This window comes from Rhipicephalus microplus, chromosome 8 (genome assembly GCF_043290135.1).
Source record: "Rhipicephalus microplus isolate Deutch F79 chromosome 8, USDA_Rmic, whole genome shotgun sequence".
Taxonomy (NCBI): Eukaryota; Metazoa; Arthropoda; class Arachnida; order Ixodida; family Ixodidae; genus Rhipicephalus; species Rhipicephalus microplus.
Window position 1 is genome coordinate 101,332,460 of NC_134707.1, and position 18,111 is coordinate 101,350,570.

Sequence of the window (18,111 nt, forward strand, 5' to 3'; positions counted from 1 at the left end):
TCCTTTGCCGCTGAAGATCACCTTAACCTCTCTTCACTTGCGTAGCATTCTCGAACTTAGATGCGGTTAGAACCTCATCGGATCAGATAAGCTGATTCATCTGTTATCATGCAATGCTACGCTAACGGCAATTGTCGGATCTTCAACGTCCTTGAAAAACATTCCTTTTATGCCAAAGGACGCGACTTACCTTCTTTCTTTGAATTGGGGCAAGTCGGGGTTAATGTCAAAATTCACCTCCTAGGTTGCTGTCAACGGTGCTGATTGTGAGGAATCAGAGAGCAATAGGGCGTCACTTACTTTATAGTCAATTTTCTCTTCCTAAAAGCAATCAGCGTGGCGTTCTTGAGGGGCTTTTGTTCCGTGCTGAAACAGTTGAATAACACAGCCTTGACGTAGGTGGATGACCCCATGTGTGACGCAAACTTTGTGGTCAAGAAGTAGCTGTAGCGTTGCTTCCATGTTCACATCACCATTTGAGAGCACATCGCTTTCGACGAGTGCCATAACGCTCGCATTTCGTGGGATGCTTACTTGATCGGTAAAGACGGTGAATGGGGCGTGGTGAGGACGTCTCTACACTGATGCGGGCTGTTTTTTGTCCATGACCAGGCTTTCATCTGCGAGTCGATCACTGTTCCGCTTTCGTTCAGCAAGCCCACCCCCTTTATCACGTCGCGAAAGCACTGTTGTATGCTCGCCGTGAAAGTCACACACATTGTGCATTGTCAAGTAGGGGTTATAGGTGGCCCCCTGCAGTGCGTATCTGGGGGCCGTACCATAGGTTCTTAAATCTAAAGAACCTAAAGACTAAAGAATCGTTCACTCGCTACACAGTAGCCGGCCCCTTTATAGACCAGTCAGACTACTGGACGTTCTTCAAAGGTTACTTCCAAGTCAACATTCGATGTGCGGCATCGATGTCGATAGATAACTGATTCTCCCGTGTTTCGTTTTGGTGTCACAGCTGGGCCATTTGAAAGCCTCTTAGCAATACGCTGGGGAATCCTGTCGAGTCGTCGTAATACCGAGTTGCTTCGGGGTGCTGGCTTCAGTCGAGTTGGCGCGTTGCAGCGGTGTAACTGGATGGTTTTCCGGTGTCCGCTCGTGAGCGGCATCACCTCTTGACGTCGCTAGTGTTAGTGTTCCTTACGGGGGATGAGTGACCTGCCTACCGAGTACCTACTATAGGGTGACAGATAGCAGCGAGAGTGGAGTGATAGAGGCCTGAACTTTGACTTTGACTTTGACTTTGAATCAACGGGGTAGGGGGGGGGGGCGTTGATGTAACTGCGAAGGCCAGTCTGCCTATGGGGCAGTGTCGTAAAAAGTGGTCAGGTTCGCTGCAGTGGAAACAACTAGGTAGTCAATCTGTGCTCTTCCAAACGTCGGTATTTCATGGTACGGTTTGCTGGTACGTTGCAGGGCGATTAGAAGATGGCGCCCATCGCGGGGTGGGCTAGATGGTATGCGATGTGCTGATGTGTAGCTATCGCGTTGCCACCAGGTTGGTCCTGCCTGAATCCTCCACGATATGTAGTGATGTTAGTGATGATGTATCGGTGGAATCAAGTGTTCAGAGAGCTTGCTGATTATCCTCCCGTACAACGTTAGCAAGTGATTCGATAGCGGATTCTGCACCCGGTAGTACTTTGCACAGCTCATCACACACAAGAGCACGAATGGTGCCTCGAAGCAACTTTGCGGTGCTACTATGAGGATCATTGGAGTCAGTCAGAGAGCATGGTAGTAGAGCTAGTACTGCATTGGTGGGGGCTAAATTTATTAATTTCTCGACACTTTTCGGCAGGCTGCGAATGACAGCCAGCAAAAGTTTCTCTTTGACGGCTCTCCTATGATAACGAAGCTTCCTGTCTTCAGTCATGTTCGCGTCTGCGTGGCGGAATAGCATTTTTTCATTTCTTCACTAAAGATGTTCAAGGCACAAATGGATGCTGTTGGCGAGTTTGAAGCAAGACCTCTGCTCGCTCTTTCCGCATTACCTTTCGGTACGTTTTAGACGCCTGCGCCTTGAAGGTGTATGCTCCGAAGTAGGCCGCCTGGATCGTACCAAGGGCTACAGGAGTCCACAAGTGAAAGAAAGCGTTTCGTAGTTTGTTGTCATCTGACCAGTTGTTCAAAGAAGCGACTTGCTTGTGATGCTTCAGCCAGCCTTGTAATGTACCATCCCCGTCAGAATAATCCCGAAAAGCGGCAAGCCTTCGCGATGGTGTATGTAGTGCCCGCCGTACACTTATCACCATAGATAGGCACGCATATACGCGCAGAGCTGCTACACAGAGGATGCGCGCACTTGCCAATGGTGATAATTTGACAGCGCAAAGGCTTGCTGCTGTTCCAGTTTGAATCTAAGCGGAGAGCACATCTTCGCAAGCAGATCCACAAAACAGTGTGGGTTGACGAAGCCGCTGATAGTTACCGGTGTGGGTGTTTGGATGATTACACGTGTGGTTGTTGGCGTCCGCGATAGGTGAAGCTAAAAGGTGATTATTACGACGAGTTGAAAGCTGGCAGCAGTCTCAATTCCACCGTTGGTCTATATATCTGGTGGTTACGGCGGGTTTGTTCTTTCATGTCTACTTTGGTGCCTTCACGCGTGTCGCTTGCTTAGGAGGCACTTGGGTCGTGGTGCGTTGGGGTTGTCCTGAACTTTAACACTTCTATCAGATGTTCCGTAGGTGACAGTGCGCTGGCCGGTGCAGACACCATAAAGAGTGGCAGACCACGACCATAATAAAATAAGTGCAATGTATTGCGATGACTTGCTCTAAAAGTAAGCTAACACGCACCACTCGGTGATAGCAAATAAAAAAAAGATAGGACAGTTGGCCCGAGCGATGGCTATTAGTCTGCGTAGCAGAGGGTGCGGTACCTGTTCGCTGAGTGGAAATACATCGGTCGTCAGGATGGCACACGGCTACACTCGATCACATGCGTGACGCTAGTAAAGAACTCGAGGAGATAACCCACTCCACCTTGTTTACCGAATGCTCGTGCCGCCACGTGGAATGAGCGTCCCTCCACGTGGCAATTACGTCAATTACGAAAGGTTACGTGTTTCTTTGGTAAATTTTGTGTTGGCATACGTCTAATGCCACTTACGCCTGAAAATGTCTGAATGCATCACAAATAGGAGATTGTCCCTGTGTTGAATCCTATCCCACAATTAAAATAGCGTCACATATACTTCGGGGTAAATTGATGCGGCACGGAGAATGCCTTTAGGCAATTTTGTTCTAAAAAAGTAGCATCTGGCTCGGCGTTGAGAAGCGCCCAAGACGTGTTTGCAACCAACACTTTTGTAGCAATGGTTCTTCTGATCCTACGGCCTCTCCTACTTTTGAGTTCATTTCGTAACTGAAGTTGGAGCTGAGGTGAGGGTAGCTGCATTACCGTGTTGTTCTTTCTCAGTTTTTCCAGTATATTGGGTTTTCAGAGACTATATCGCAAATAAATCTTTTATTTATGTCTCTGCTTCTTTCTCTTCAAAGCACTTTTATGGCAGACATCGTCATCGCCATCATTTCGTCGGGTTGGGACACTTCCGCGCGATCGTACTACGCCATACCCCCCAATTCTGTGAGGACCGACAACCTCGGCCATACCGTGCTGGTGAGTTTTATTTATGACATAATGAAACCAAGTCGACCCATTTAGAGCAATAAAATGCATTGAGGAACAGCTCTGTTATGTTTAGCGATAGGTTAATAGTTATCACATGGTTCTAAAATGGTTTTAGAGCAAAGAAAGCAAGTTGCCATCGATTACAGCTCAATCCCCAAACTTCAAACGTTGAAAAGTTGTGTTTTCTCACATCAGCTCACTCTTCACCAGATGGACGACTCAACACTTCACCTTGGAGTTCCTACTCTTGATTGATCATGAAGACACACAGTTGACCGGAGCAACAACGTAGGCTAAGGCTTGTAAATGGAGATAGAATGATCGCGTGTTAGACTTAGGAGAGCAGCTTAAACAGCTTTTAGACAGCAGCTTGAACTATATATTTTTTTGGTGGCGGTGGATTCTACATGCGCTAAAGCTGATCGGCGATGACATTATTGAACACGAGAAAGCTTTCGAAAGTACAGTCAAATACTTGTATACACGTTATGGAATCATGAATCTGATTAGCTAAGTACACCAAGATCACCAGGCTTATACACTTAAAATGCCGTGTGTTATTGTTAAAACAGAGGGGGGCTGGGAATGGTTCATGAATTAAAAAAAGAACGCATAAAAAAATAACAGATTGTGTGATTGGTCTTGGTGAGCTTCGGCGTTTTGCACATTTTAGGTAGGCCAAGTTTTGATGCCACAGCGCTGAGCTAGAGTAAGGGCTACGGAAGGACTCTTCCCACACACGCGCTTTCTAGCTTGACAGTGTTACACCTTTATAGTCAAGCATATTCACTCGAGGGAGAGGTAACTATGAAAATGAAGACACAGATATCTCGTTAAGTCACGCAATAGGATGCATTGTATGCAGTTGCGTCAAAGTCGCACTAGATGATTCCGAAGCGCTCAGCATTACAGTTAAGGAAAGAAAATGACGATATGTTTTGTTTTGTATAGGGTATGATAATTTATGTTCATTAGAGTGTACTTTGTAGAGTTCATAATCTGTTCATTGGGTGAACTTGGTTACAGCAATAGTAGTGACACTCGAGGTACATTACCGTCAACATTTAGGACGAACACAGCACAGTATTTCTGCGACCTGCAGCATCACCATTTGTCAATGCCTAGCGTTAGTACAGGGAACAGCGTATGATACCTAGCATGGTCTGCTTAACGCTGTTGTACAAAAAAAAACCGGTGCACTCGCTGGCGCATTTGCTGCTTTGGTTCGATGCGCTGCCGCTCCGGATGCAATAGCGCTGATCAGCGTAAACCAACGCGGAGTCTCGTTCCCTCTAAAAGTGGACGGCACGATAGTCTGCGGTATTTTTGTGTGTGCAGCCGGTGGTTGTGTCGACGCTTACGTATGTAGCACCTTACATTATAGCCGTCATGGCTGCTACTCCAGCAGATTCGGCAATCACCAGCTCGCATAAGACTCACCTGAGTTGTTCAGAGATACTCAAAAGTTATTCCGCATGAGATATACCGAAATACATAGGCTGGTAGTCTGGAAGACAGATACTAATATGCATTTTCCACGGACGCAAAAAACTGGTTCTGAGATAGTTTTGCAAGAATACTAAAAGAGTACTCCAAAATGTTGAAAACAGAACATGTTTTTTTTTCATTTGGGGAGGCTAATACTTTGTAAAGACACATCCTAAATGCAGCATGATGTTGTAAATAATGTAGTTGTGCATTGAGCCTTAGTTTATTCATTGAATTATTTATTTGTTTCTGTTTATATACGACAGAAGCGTGCAAGTCCACAATACATTACAGAGGCAGTTGGAGGGGATGCAAACATTAACCCCTCCGCCAGCCTTTATATAAATAAGGAAGACATAAGTGGTAAAAGTGGCATCTTTAGTTGTGTCACTTCAATTTCAAATGGGCACTATATCAAATAAAGAGTAAAAACATTGAACACTAATATCAACGTACTTGGTGGCAACTAAGTTAATCCTATGGTGGCGGAAATGTTGTAGGCCCGTGTGCTCAGACTTGGGTGCACGCTAAAGAACTCCAGGTGGTCGAAATATCTGGAGTCCTTCCCTACAGCATCTTTCATAATCATATGGGGGTGTTGGGATGTTAAACGCCATATATCAATCATATCAATCAACAATGTTAACCGTGCCAGAAAGAGCATAGTTCAAACTAATCCCTCGAGGCAGTAACGAGATCCAGTGCATTGAAGAGCCCTCCAACACGTTTTCAAGTAACCATGAACAGGATTCACTAAAACATCTCATTGGCGCACGATTTCAACACCTCGAAAATTTTACGGAGTTAGAAAGATTTGTTGCAAGCTGCAATCGCATTCTCTCTTTCCTCGTCGGAATCAAATTTGGGCTGCGGCAGCTTCATTTTCTTTGGAGGCGAAAATGCTGAAGGCCCGTGGGCTCAGATTGTGGTGCACGGTAAAGAACCCCAGGTGGTCGAAATTTCTGGAGTTTTTCACAACGGCGTCTCCCATACTCATATGGTGGTTTTGGGACATTAAACTCCACAAATCAGTCAAATATCTTCTCTCCTGCCAACGAAACCACTGGAAGCTATGCAGGGAGGAATGAAATGACGAAGGCAAAAAAAAAATATTACGTCATGCTTACCTCATGATCTTGAGCAATTTTTCTTTTTTTTGTGAATACGCAAAGTTTTGATGGTGATGGCACCTGCATGCGTGGACAAGTCCCGGCCTTCCGTGGCGATTCCCGTAACAACCCAGCGAACCGTGTTCACATCAGTCAATGGCTCATAAAAGGCCTTCTACGAGTTCTTTTTCTAGCTTTCTCTGTAATTTGCTGATAGAAAAGAGAGCCTTTTTAGCTGGCTTTGATAATTTATTGTGAATTGCAAGCCGCGTGCTGTGCTACACTATTTTGCTTACGTGTTCTCAGGAGCCTCTATTGCTGCTCTGCAGCGTTTTCTCGCCATTCTCGAATTAGTTTTACAGGGCCCTCTTAAGAAACAAAAATATCAATTTCTTTTCCACATATGAAAACTCTTTGCTCAGAAAGTTAATTTGTTATTTGCAATTAGGCATCAGGAACTTGGCATGTAGGCTTTCTTTGGCACAGCGTTGTTTGCACCTCAACACATGATTCGCGAAAGAAATAAAGTCTGTACCGTTGTTGGGGAGCGAGCACAGAAAACATCTTGATTGACGAACAGTGCTGCAGCACGGCTTCACTTCCACCGATTGAAGGGCACGTGTCCGACCAACAGTGAGTCAAAAAGGCCGAGCACTGATAACAGTGTCTGCGCTGGCTCACGCAGCGAGGCAAATGTGTACAGCGAATCATTGAGAGGGTCATCGCCCGTATATTACATTGCTTGCAAGAGTAGCATTGGCGGTGGTAAGGTGGCAAAACGAGAGCGGAACATTGACGATGTAGCGATGCGAAGAAGGTGAGGGGCGGTGAAAAGTGTTGTGCTAGGCATCTCATTTATGCGTATGCAATCAAGCTGGCAAATATGCAGCTTCGCTGTAAGAGAAGTACACGTGTCGGTAGTTGGCCACCAGCTTGAATTGATTCTCTTTTTCCGTGTCTGAGTCTACGAACTCTTCCTAAATACACACTGGCACTGATCAATTTCTAAAACAGGAATGCGTCAGTGAAGACTTCAGAAGCTGTTCACGTGTGCTATACTGAAATCATGCAATATTTTTGTATTATTTCTTTGTCGCTGATTATAGGAATCCCACTGTTCACCTGTGCTATACTGAAATCATGCAATATTTTTGTATTCTTTTTTTGTTGCTCATTTTAGGAAGCCCACTGGTTCATTGTGTCGGAGAGCACGAATTTCTCAAAGGCGTCCGTAGTCACTGGCCTGTCTTTTGAGCTGTCCGCTCTTGAGTACGTCATGGTGGATCAACCGAGAACACTCATCAATAGCGTCTATAAGCGGGGCTTGTCCGTCAAGAAGACTGGGCGAGAAGCAGTGCGTACATTTTGCTATCGTCCATTCTCACTTTTTGCTCCATACTAAATGAAATTTGCAGGTAACTTTGATTCTTTAGTTAGCTCTCTGGCACTAGATAGTCGATGGTAGTTTTGCTGGGGTGTATTTCTTGACGTAACTATGCGCTTCGCGAGCAGCCGAAGGAGTTTTCGAAGATGTGAAAGATGGAGGTGGTTGCAATCTGATAATTTAGTTAGTTGCAATGGTCACAGATGCGTACAGTTGATCAATGAACTCAATTATATATCTGAATTATCCTTACAATAATTGCGCACATCTAAAGTGAAAGTAGACTACGTTAAGTAGCAAACGCGCGTTTAGAAATAAAACTGTTGTCAAAGGGCTAATCCTGATTAAACGTAATCATTATATTAAATATATTTATTACTGAGAAATAAGGCAGGGTGCAAAAAACAGCCAGGTGATATGAAACATAATTCTTTTTAATTCCTTGCACACCCGTGTCGGAATTGTTACAATGCACAACGTTAGGCAAAGGAGTGCAGGAGGCGCCGCGAATGCCGATGAGCGGGTGCAATAAGCAGGTGTCAATTCAAAGATCGCGCTCAGCTTTAACAGTTCTTCAATCTGTTTTTCTGTATATTTATGTACATGTGCACGTATTAGGCGTTCGCAAACCTCATTTTTCCAGCTCTGTCGGCATAAAGATTTCACTGGTGGTCCCGAAAACTACATCGGTGAACCTGTATTCACGTATGGAGTTTTCTCTAATTCGTCAAAAGTGCTTACGTTGAGTGAGTACAAGGACTCGCTTGCTACAAAGGTAAGTGAGCTCGTATTTTGTGCTATGACACATTTGTTTGCACTTCCTCGCTAGCCGCCGTACGATACGAAAAGAGCGACAGAATAATTGTGATTTCAAGGAATCGGAAAGGCGACATTCAGGAGATTCACCCCTAAATCTGGTGTAGAAATGCTTGCAATTTTAAGGCTTCTCATGGCGCAGCAGGGAGCCTCTTTTTTATCTGCGTCTCAAGAACAGTTTTGAAACAGAAAGAAAATGTCGGATTCTTGTTTTTAAAGGGCACCCTTCGCGTCATTTCGCCGGGGATAGAGAACATGCCGAGGCGCCCCTGAGATCTACGTAGCCCCACAGTAAAACGTCGAGCCCCCAGCCCCTCCAAGAATATGTTAACTCTCCGCTCATGGCACCGAATGGCCCCCTTTGTGTTTCCTGCCACGTGGTAGCGCCCAGCACAGTGTGTGCCTAGAGGTACTGTGTATGCTACCTCTAGACGTGTCAAGCTTTTTTTTCATAACAAAAGTGGTTAAAAACAGTTGCCCCCTTTTCCCCGCGGGTCTCACAGGAAGAATAAAAGTACACACGTTCGACAGATATCTGTCTCGCTAGGTAAAACTAACACGCTTTCAAACAAACTGCCCAGCCAATTTTAGTGTATACTTTTCAATATTGAAACTTAAAACTGGCTTTACATTTCGAGTTTTCTTTAGTCTGTTCCTTATGAGGTGATTCTCGGGCCGGCGCAAGTGTTTTCACATCAAAAATGAAGAGCGTTGCATAAATCAGAAAACGCTCATACTACTCCGAGATACCGTGTTCCAACATTGGTAAATTGCCTATACAAAACAGCTCGCTGTTATTAAGGCACTGCAGGCATGGTTCGTGGTGGAGTTGTACCTATGGCTCCAGTCTCTGTAGTGAGGAGTCAGTGATTATAATAGTCGGCCTTATATTTTGAAACTTTTGATCTGGTCATTTAAAATTTTCTGCTCTTTCATATGCAGCTCCACACGTAGATTGTCCTTTTGATCGATATCGCAATAACAAAGAAAAAGCTGCACTTCATTGCGGCGCACTGCGCGTGCCTGATTGTTTCAGCAGCCATGAGCAGGCGAGCTGAGACACCCGTTTTTTTTTCGTGAGCGTTAGAATAAAACGTTGAATGCCATTTCATTGTTTGCAGTTCCTCAAAGCCGTAGCCCACTTCGGAGATTTGCGTGCAAATACTGCGTGGCTCCTCTACAATGTGCACAACGAGGGACCCAACAACCAATGTGCTGAACCTCCATTCAGTGTCCTCAAAAACTTCAGTGCGGCACTGAAAGGCGTGCAAGGTCCAACGTTTCGCTGACTCTGCTTGTGAACAGAATGCGTGATTTTGGTGTTTTGTGTCATTAGCCATTGAGCTAGGTTATCTTGATAATAAAGATGCATAAAATAAAGACGCTTCAATCATTGCTTGTCATCTGCATTTGTGTAGCTCAGGAGTGTTCCTGTATCAACTGGGCAAAGACACAAAACGCGTGGGTTACGTCATTGTGGCATGCAATGTTTTCTATGGCAGTCTGTGGTGTAAGCAAGATGGTGAATTGTACGACTTGAGCAGTAAATAGCATAGGTGAGCGCATAACACATTCTTGCTGGCTACGTCAGCTGCACTGTGATACTTGAGGAGTTGTTTTTACTTTTTAAGGCGAAATTTCCAGAAAAAGGAGGAACGGGGCCCAAAAGGCGCGCGCGATGAATGGACGGACCGTTGAGGAGCAACCACAGAGGAAAGCGTGCCGCACGAAACCACTTATTCTCGAAACACGCTCCACTAGGGATGAACCGTCCGGCGATTGCTGTCGCTCGCTGGATTCCGTGCCGACCGGCTGTGCCCTCTGTCGCACCGGTCCCGTTAATTTGGGAGGCGATCGCCGGGCTAATTCCAAGGGCCGAAGTATCGTTCCCCCGAACAGCACCACGAAAGCGTGGACAATTTAGAAGTGGTGCTATTTGGCCCGCCAGCGGACGCCGACTGTGGCCCAAAGAACAAGTCAGAGCCGAGAGTTGATAAACAAACAAAATTATATTCTCAATAATGGCAGATCGAAAACAAATCACAAGTATGCACACTCCACAATAGTTGAGTACAATATGTCACCAATCAAACAACGTACTACACAGTACAATCGGCCACACTTGAAACAACGGACACAGACAACGATACGCGCTACAATGCAGTCACATGCATTGAACAACCAAGACACTGAAAGACTAAAGAGATAGAAAACCTATCCAGTCCAAAGTTCTTGGAACAACAGTCTGGATGATACTCTTCCGAGAATCACTCACTCAAAGTCCAGCGTTGTTGTCGTTCCACTGCCCCTAAAGTTTCTCTTCCAGGAAACCTAGCCGAAGTTTCTCTTCCAGGAAACCTAGCCGAAGTTTCTCTTCCAGGAAACCTCGCGTCTTCAATTGGCCACTCTCCAAGCTTCAAACTTCTTCGCCGGAAACACGTTGGCTTCACACACGCAGCTGTTGCCACGCGTCTTCGCTCGATAGCGGTAAACACACGCTCTTGCCTGTAGCTCGAGGCTTCACCCCTCAGGTGTAAATCCTCTTCTTCTTCTCCTGCTTTGTCGCTACGGACAAAACCTTCGCCGACTACACGGCAAAATCCCTACGCGCTCTGGCGCTAACTTCCGTCTTCTCCTGCTCTCTCGTCTCGGCCGCTCGATTAAATACCTTCCGCGCGAGATTCCAGAAGGTTCTCGTCATTTCGTCGGCGCGATACGCAGCGAAGGCTGGGGAGAGGGCGAGACGGTTTGAATGCCCTCCGCGTCGGATGACTCAACTCGGCATGGCCACGCCTCTTTCGTTCTAGAAATTTCGAGGGCTTGCTCGGCCGTCGATGTGGAGTGAGGAGGTTTGTCGGCGAAGCCACGCTTCCGAGGGGAGAGCGCACGCCCGGGTAGTCTTGGATGTTTGTTTTCTTTTTTTTTTCTTTTGCCCTCCTGGCGTCTCTCCCGTGCGTTATCGCAAGAATTTGGCGGCACGCCCATTTTGAGCGCTCGTTCTGTGACACCCTCACGATCTCCAACGTCAGCGCAGTTCTGCCTGATGGGCTGGCCCTACGTCATCTCCTGACGCCGGTCTCCGACGACAGCGTAGCTCTGACTCCCTGGACCTGCCCTACGCCACCACCTGACGCCGACAAGAGCTCTCGCAAGTGGTGCGCCGTCCTTGGACTCCTGTGGCCGTGTTTCCATCTTTTCTATGTCTCCTATCCCCTCGATATGTCCTCGCTGGCTGGCGTAGCACATCTCTCTTTCACTATACCTTTACTTCTATCCTTTGAAACCCTCCTCAACCCCATACCCAGTGAGCTACTGTTGCGGTGTCACACCGTAATGCAGACAGTTACGGGGCACACCATTCTCTTCTTTTCCTTCTCTTAGAATCACTTAGATTGCAGGCAGCACGAAAAGTGTTCCCAAGGTGACCAACCCTCCTTCTCCACAGAACACATGTACTTCTTCTCCTCTGCTGTCTCAGTCTTTCCCCGTATTTTGCCGGCGGAGATTTGCGTTGCGTCGCGCTCGGAGTGCTCGACCACGGGTGCCTGGATTCGACGATCTAGGAATTACGACGTGGTGCTTGCGTGTACGCTTGGACGAGCGTGGGCTGCTGCTTTTGCGTTTCGCTGCACCCATGAAGTCTGGAGCAAGCCTCGACACGTCACCACGCCACGCTGTATATCTCTGGCTTCAAGACAGTCACGACCAACACACGACAGCAACAGTTGGGAAGGCCAATATTGCGGCCGAGAAGAAAACATGCCTATCAGATATACCTCAGTCCGACTAAGGGCCGAAAACATCGCTGGATTTTAAGGCAAGTAGGTTATCAATCGTTTTTCTACACTACTTGTCGCGTGTGCGATACGGATCGCGCTTTCGCTCTTGCCGGCAATGGGCTTGGTCATGTTGTATATCGCACGCACGAAATGCATCGCGAAGGTAAGCTTCGGCGTCTGCAGTTCACCTGTGCTTTGCGACCATCTGAACGGCGGCCTCCCATACGCTCGCTCATCGAGTGCTCGCCTGTCTTCGGCGCCGCGATGAGCTCCGGGCTGACGATATTGGGCTGAGACCTTGTCGCTGTGTTGGGAGTCGTCGAAAACACGTTGCGGGTTCTCGTAAAGAGCTTGGTTGGAGTATGTCTACCTCTGTAAGTGCACCAGCACGGGCTGGCGGGGTTTTCGCTAGCGTCCGAACTCACAGAAAATTGGTCGCCATTACAGTTGGCTTTCTCGTCAGTCGGGCGCAAGCAGCTCGGCGCCGTCCGTTGGCAGCGGTGGCAGGCTCAAGTTTGCGTGCTGCACTCGCTCAAGTATGTGGAAAAGGGCCGCATTACCGTCGATTTTTTAGGCGCTTGCTCCGAACTAGCTCGGCGCCATTTGTGGCGGTGGCCAAGCGTACGCTCGGTCTCCTGTTCGAAGCTCGCTGGCGGAAGACACTCCGCGTGCTGCGCCGTGTTTGGTCTCGCGTTCGCTTGCCCGAGCTGAACGACGTCGCTTAGGACTCGCCGACTTGTGAGCGGCACGGTGGTTCGCGGAGATGTGGCTGCGGCCGCCGCTCCTAAGCTTTTGCGCTACGGGGATCGAAATGAGTCTTTGACGATGTGTGACATCACGGTGAAATTATTAGCATGTCATATCTCACGTATGTTTTCATTTCACCTTGCACGTATTTCTCATATGCATTTGTATTCATCCTCTGTCACGTGTGACTCACTATTTTACATACATTTTGTGCTGCCGTGGGCACACACTGTGCTGAAGACTGTGTGCGCTGGCATCTGCGATGCCTGTCCTCCATCTCTTTCGTCAGAGCAGCTTCAGAAGGACTGTGCGAGACGTGAAGGTAAAGTTATTTGTGTGTCATATTTTAATGCTTGTTTTTATATTTGCGTGCATGTACTTGTCATATGCGTGCATCTTCATCTTCTGTCCGTGTGTCTATTTTTACTATATTATTGTACGTGCAGCCGTGGGAACACAACAGGCAGAAGGCTGCGTGCGCTGGCGTCTGCAATGCCTGTCATCTATCGCTTCTGTCGGAGGAGCTCCCCAAGGAGTGATCAAGATTTGACATCGAGACTGGACTTGTACACTTCACTATGAATTCACTTAAAAGAATGGAGAAACTTCATGCGTATGTAGAATAATAAAAGATTTCAATGTCTCACTTTTGTCGCTCGTTGTTGCCGTGTCTGCGAAAGCAGTTACACATAGGTGGCTAAGTACTTTTTCGCGTGTTCTTTTCTGCGCAATTTGTTACTCACTACGCAGTAAAACAGGCGAAAAAAGTATTAGGCCTGGCGAAAAATAAGCAAAAATTTATGTTTGAACTGGGGACAAAAAGTTGATCTGATTGGATTATTGAGTGGATCAACCGTTCGTACTGCAGAGTGCAACTGTGAGGACTAACGGTTGCCTGATAAGGTGTAAATATGGGGACTAACAGTTGCTCTATAAGGTGCAAATATGAGGACTAAATGTTAGTCATTTGAGGTGAATTGTGGGACTAACGGTTACTCACTAAGGTGTAAACGTGAAGACTAAATGGTAGTCCCTAGAGCTCATTTGTGGGGTTGAGCGGTTAGACCTGGTAGCGTTAGTCTTTAAATGGATTACTTTTTGTGGCAGCCCCATTAGTTCCCAAAAGGGCAAACCAAACACTCTTTTAACACCATTTTGCCTTAGAGTGAAGTTCCGCTTAACACCTGCACTGTTCTTCAGGCACAGACGACCGTGTAACGAGAATAGGGCACGCTATGTAGTGGTGACGCGCTCATCGTGTCCGCAGCGTTGTGAAAGCAGTTCTCCAACGCAAATGAAGTGCTATGTCCAATTTTTACACATAAAGCTGCTAGTAGATCGCAACTCGGGTCAAGCGTGGCGCCGTAGTTGTCCGCTCCCGCCGGTGTCCATCACCACTTTCACAAGAAACAAACCTAGTATCAAGGACACGGTGGGGCTCGAAAACACGACTACTGCTTGACATCTCAGCATTCTCAGCCACGCTTGTGCTTTAAACTTGTTCGCAAACTTGACGTAAGTAAGCTTGATGTCGGGAAAGTAATCGCGTTCATGTGATAACAAACCGTTTTATAACAGTAAAAGAACAACCTGGTGCCAAACAATGCGAATAGCTTAATAGTGGGCCCTCCAATGCTACAACCAATTACAAAAGCCTGTTTTTGATCACCTATTAATTGTGAGGCATACCCACTTCACGTATAATTCCTCATTATCGTCAACCAATGCATGGGCAACTGGCACTAAATTCCTTGCAAGTGTTTAGCTGATATCACGCTTTTCAGAAGAACGACAAAAAATAACATAGCAAATGCCGGCCTACTAACCAAAAATTCATATTATAAATGCCGTAGTGAGCACCTAGAAAGTTTGCTTGGAGCAGTTACCCATTGAGTGGTCAACAAATGTTCTGACAGGCCACTCTTCCAGCTTTCGCTGCGACTGTGCTGCGCCTTCCGTGCAAGCCTGGCATTTTTTGTTCAGTTCATCGTGGATTGCGTGACCATCATCTGCTGCTGTTTAGATAGGCCATCACAATGAGCATATACAAGTTGTGGTTTACTATACGAGTCTATGGTTGCCAAAAGTTTCCCAAAGGTGGCCTGGAATAGTCTATAATGAGCGACAGTCTGCCTGCGTTGGATAAATCACGTCAGCAGTTAACGAGCGCTTAAAGGCACTTACATTTAGCTGAGCAGTGCGAGCCAAGTAAAGAAGTAAACCCAATAACAAAAATCACAAATTTCAGTTACTTAACCTAATATATTCGTGCCTAACCTCACCTAAGCCAACTGCAAGTGAACCACTTTAACCTAACCTAACGTACATTTAGCAGCCCCGTACAGCCTTTTTCGAAAATAACAAGCTTAGTGGCAGTTTGAAGGAAACGTATACAACCAAATGGGTTCATGTGTACTCACTTGCCTAAACTAATTCTGTCATTGCCATTGCAGTCTTTTCTCACTAGCACCTATCATTATTTCTTGAGCAAGGTTTTTTTCAATCCGTCTGTTTATTGCTTTTTTTCTCTTAGCATTGTATGTCGCAGTAATTTTAAGGAAGCTTTCTCCCTCTCTAGCTGCTCATTGCATTGCCTCATTGTGACAGCTGCTTCCTTTTCTGAAACAATTAACATGTGCAAATGCACTCGCTTACATCGTGTAACATAAAAAAATTACTTTGAACAGTGCATGTTTTCGATGATGAGCACTTTCATGTCGTGGTCATGCAAGCCCGATGCCAGAAGCAGTGCGAGTGTGTTTATATGTGCAGTAAGAGAAAATCTTTCGAAGTTTTGAGGCGGTGACAAGAATGACGCAAAATTTTATTACCGGGCTAAATTGTTGAGGACAACAGCAAGACCATACTATGAACAAAGTCGATGAAGTAAGCGATTTAACAGCATGTTTCAATTTTTTCAGACAAGTAAATAGAGGTGACAAAATTTCCGCGGCTCACATCGCCATCACAAAACGCTTGCCGACGCTGAAAGGAAAAACGCCTGTTCTGAAAAGGTACTGCCACGCGCGTTTATTAAATAATGCCAGGGCTTACGCCAACAAGTCAGAAACACACATGATGTCATTATTTTAGAGCAAGAACAAAACATGGTAGGGATGGAGCCATTGACACGACTTAGGAATACGTAGTACGAGTAGACGTACCTTCAGGTGACGAAGAAAACGAATGTCGACGTAAGCTTGACAAACGACACACTCCAATTTCGTTCCTCAGTTCTCCTTAAGAAACGAGAACACTCGCCACTTCGGTTCTTTTGCAGCAATAATTTGCCACGCATCATTGTCTAAATGTTCAAACTTGTACCCGTACCGATTGTGAATATCCAGTGCACGGAGCGCATCGCACATCCACGCTCAAGTTCACGGACATAGAAAAAAATGTTATTCTCGAGTCACCAACAAGCACGCCAGGGCGCCACAAAAACGTTCGTCAGGCTCGGCAATCCATGTCTGTCGAGTGACAAGAGCAAGCGTAGGCACGCCTGTGCAGCGAAACACACCAGTCTAAACGGAGTGACGTCAAAAGACATGGCAGATACGGTGCCCCGCCACGGTGGTCTAGTGGCTAAGGTACTCGGCTGCTGACCCGCAGGTCGCGGGATCAAATCCCGGCTGTGGCGGCTGCATTTCCGATGGAGGCGGAAATGTTGTAGGCCCGTGTACTCAGATTTGGGTGCACGTTAAAGAACCCCAGGTGGTCAAAATTTCTGGATCCCTCCACTACGGCGTCTCTCATAATCAAATAGTGGTTTTGGGACGTTAAACCCCACAAATCAGTCAATCAATACAGTGAGCAGGCCTGAAATTATCTAGGAGGCTTCGGCTTGTCGTACCACCTCGCTAATCATGACGAAAATAAGCTGAAGCACAAGAGCTCGTAGTATTGCCAACGGCAAATGGTGTATATAAATAATTGTCGTCAGTGTCTAGAAATACGTGATTTCTGTGGCCTAGTCGTCTCGCGCTACGCGTAAGGGAACTAGGGGTAACAAGTAAAGCTCCGCAAGCTAGAATCATCACCTTGGTTTTTTTTTGTAACCTGTTAGCCTATATTTTACGTGATATTCGTGGCAGAAATACAACACTGTAGCAATGGTAGGCCCCGGCACAAAATACTTTGGTCCTAAAAAGTGGCTCAAACCCACAATGGAATGAATTTCGACTTTAAAATTAGGCGAAGCGTTAAACAAACGGTAGGGCACTATAAGCTTCACTTTCAAGAGTTGAATGCGATAGCGATGTTCTGGCCCTAGTGTATAATGAATTCAAAGCAGCTTGTGTCAGCGAAGCTTTCACATGTGGCAGCATTTTGTGCAACTGGTAGAGTGAGATCTTTATGAACTTGCTATGCACCCACTACATGGCCTCAAAGGGGAAATACGCAGTAACGTGCGTGCCTTATGCAGAGGGTGGCACGTTTTAAACTTTGAAAGCATGATATTCACGTTCCGATTACGTTCGCATTGTATTACTGCGAAATTACATGTTGCATAGTGAAGTGTGTATTGACTGGTCGCGTGTTTCTGCAAAACATAAAATTTATTTTCACAGCACTTTTACTTAGAGTAATTTAATTTCCCCATTTTGAGGCAGGCTCAAGGCTCTCAGATAGAACACCTGCTTGCCACGCGAACAACTTGGGTTCGATGCTAACTCGGACCCGATTGTTAACATTTTATTTCAATATTTCACGGCTTCCACTCAAGCACGAAACTTGCTCACAACCTATGTCATGCCGCGGTGGTCTAGTGGCTAAGGTACTCGGCTGATCACCCGCCATTCGCGAAATCCCATCTCTGTAATGGCGGCTTCATTTTTGATGGAGACGAAAATGCTGTAGGCTCGTGTGCTTAGATTTTGGTGCATGATAAAAAACCACAGGTGGTAGAAATTTCCGGACCACTCCACAAGGCGTCTAACATAATTAAATGGTGGGTGTGGGACGTTAAACCCCACATATCAATCAATCGCTCACAACCTAGACGTCTACACGAAAATTGCTGCGAAACGAACGCCAAATTATTTCTTGGAAACAGATCATTCTTTCAGAGGAGCCGAGCAAGCAGATATATAACAACTTTGAGACATTTCAAGGAAGGCGCGTTTGACGTAACAAGATGCGG

The 18,111-nt window shown here is 46.3% G+C and overlaps 1 protein-coding gene across 1 annotated transcript; it reads left to right on the plus strand.

Moving 5' to 3' along the window:
- The first annotated feature begins 3,519 nt into the window (after positions 1 to 3,519).
- On the plus strand, positions 3,520 to 9,801 carry LOC142768334 (uncharacterized). Its single transcript, XM_075870303.1, has 4 exons — positions 3,520 to 3,633; positions 7,423 to 7,596; positions 8,270 to 8,401; positions 9,564 to 9,801. The coding sequence occupies exons 1-4, from the start codon at positions 3,520 to 3,522 to the stop codon at positions 9,729 to 9,731; spliced, it is 588 nt and encodes a 195-aa protein (XP_075726418.1). The 3' UTR covers positions 9,732 to 9,801.
- Positions 9,802 to 18,111: the final 8,310 nt, after the last annotated feature.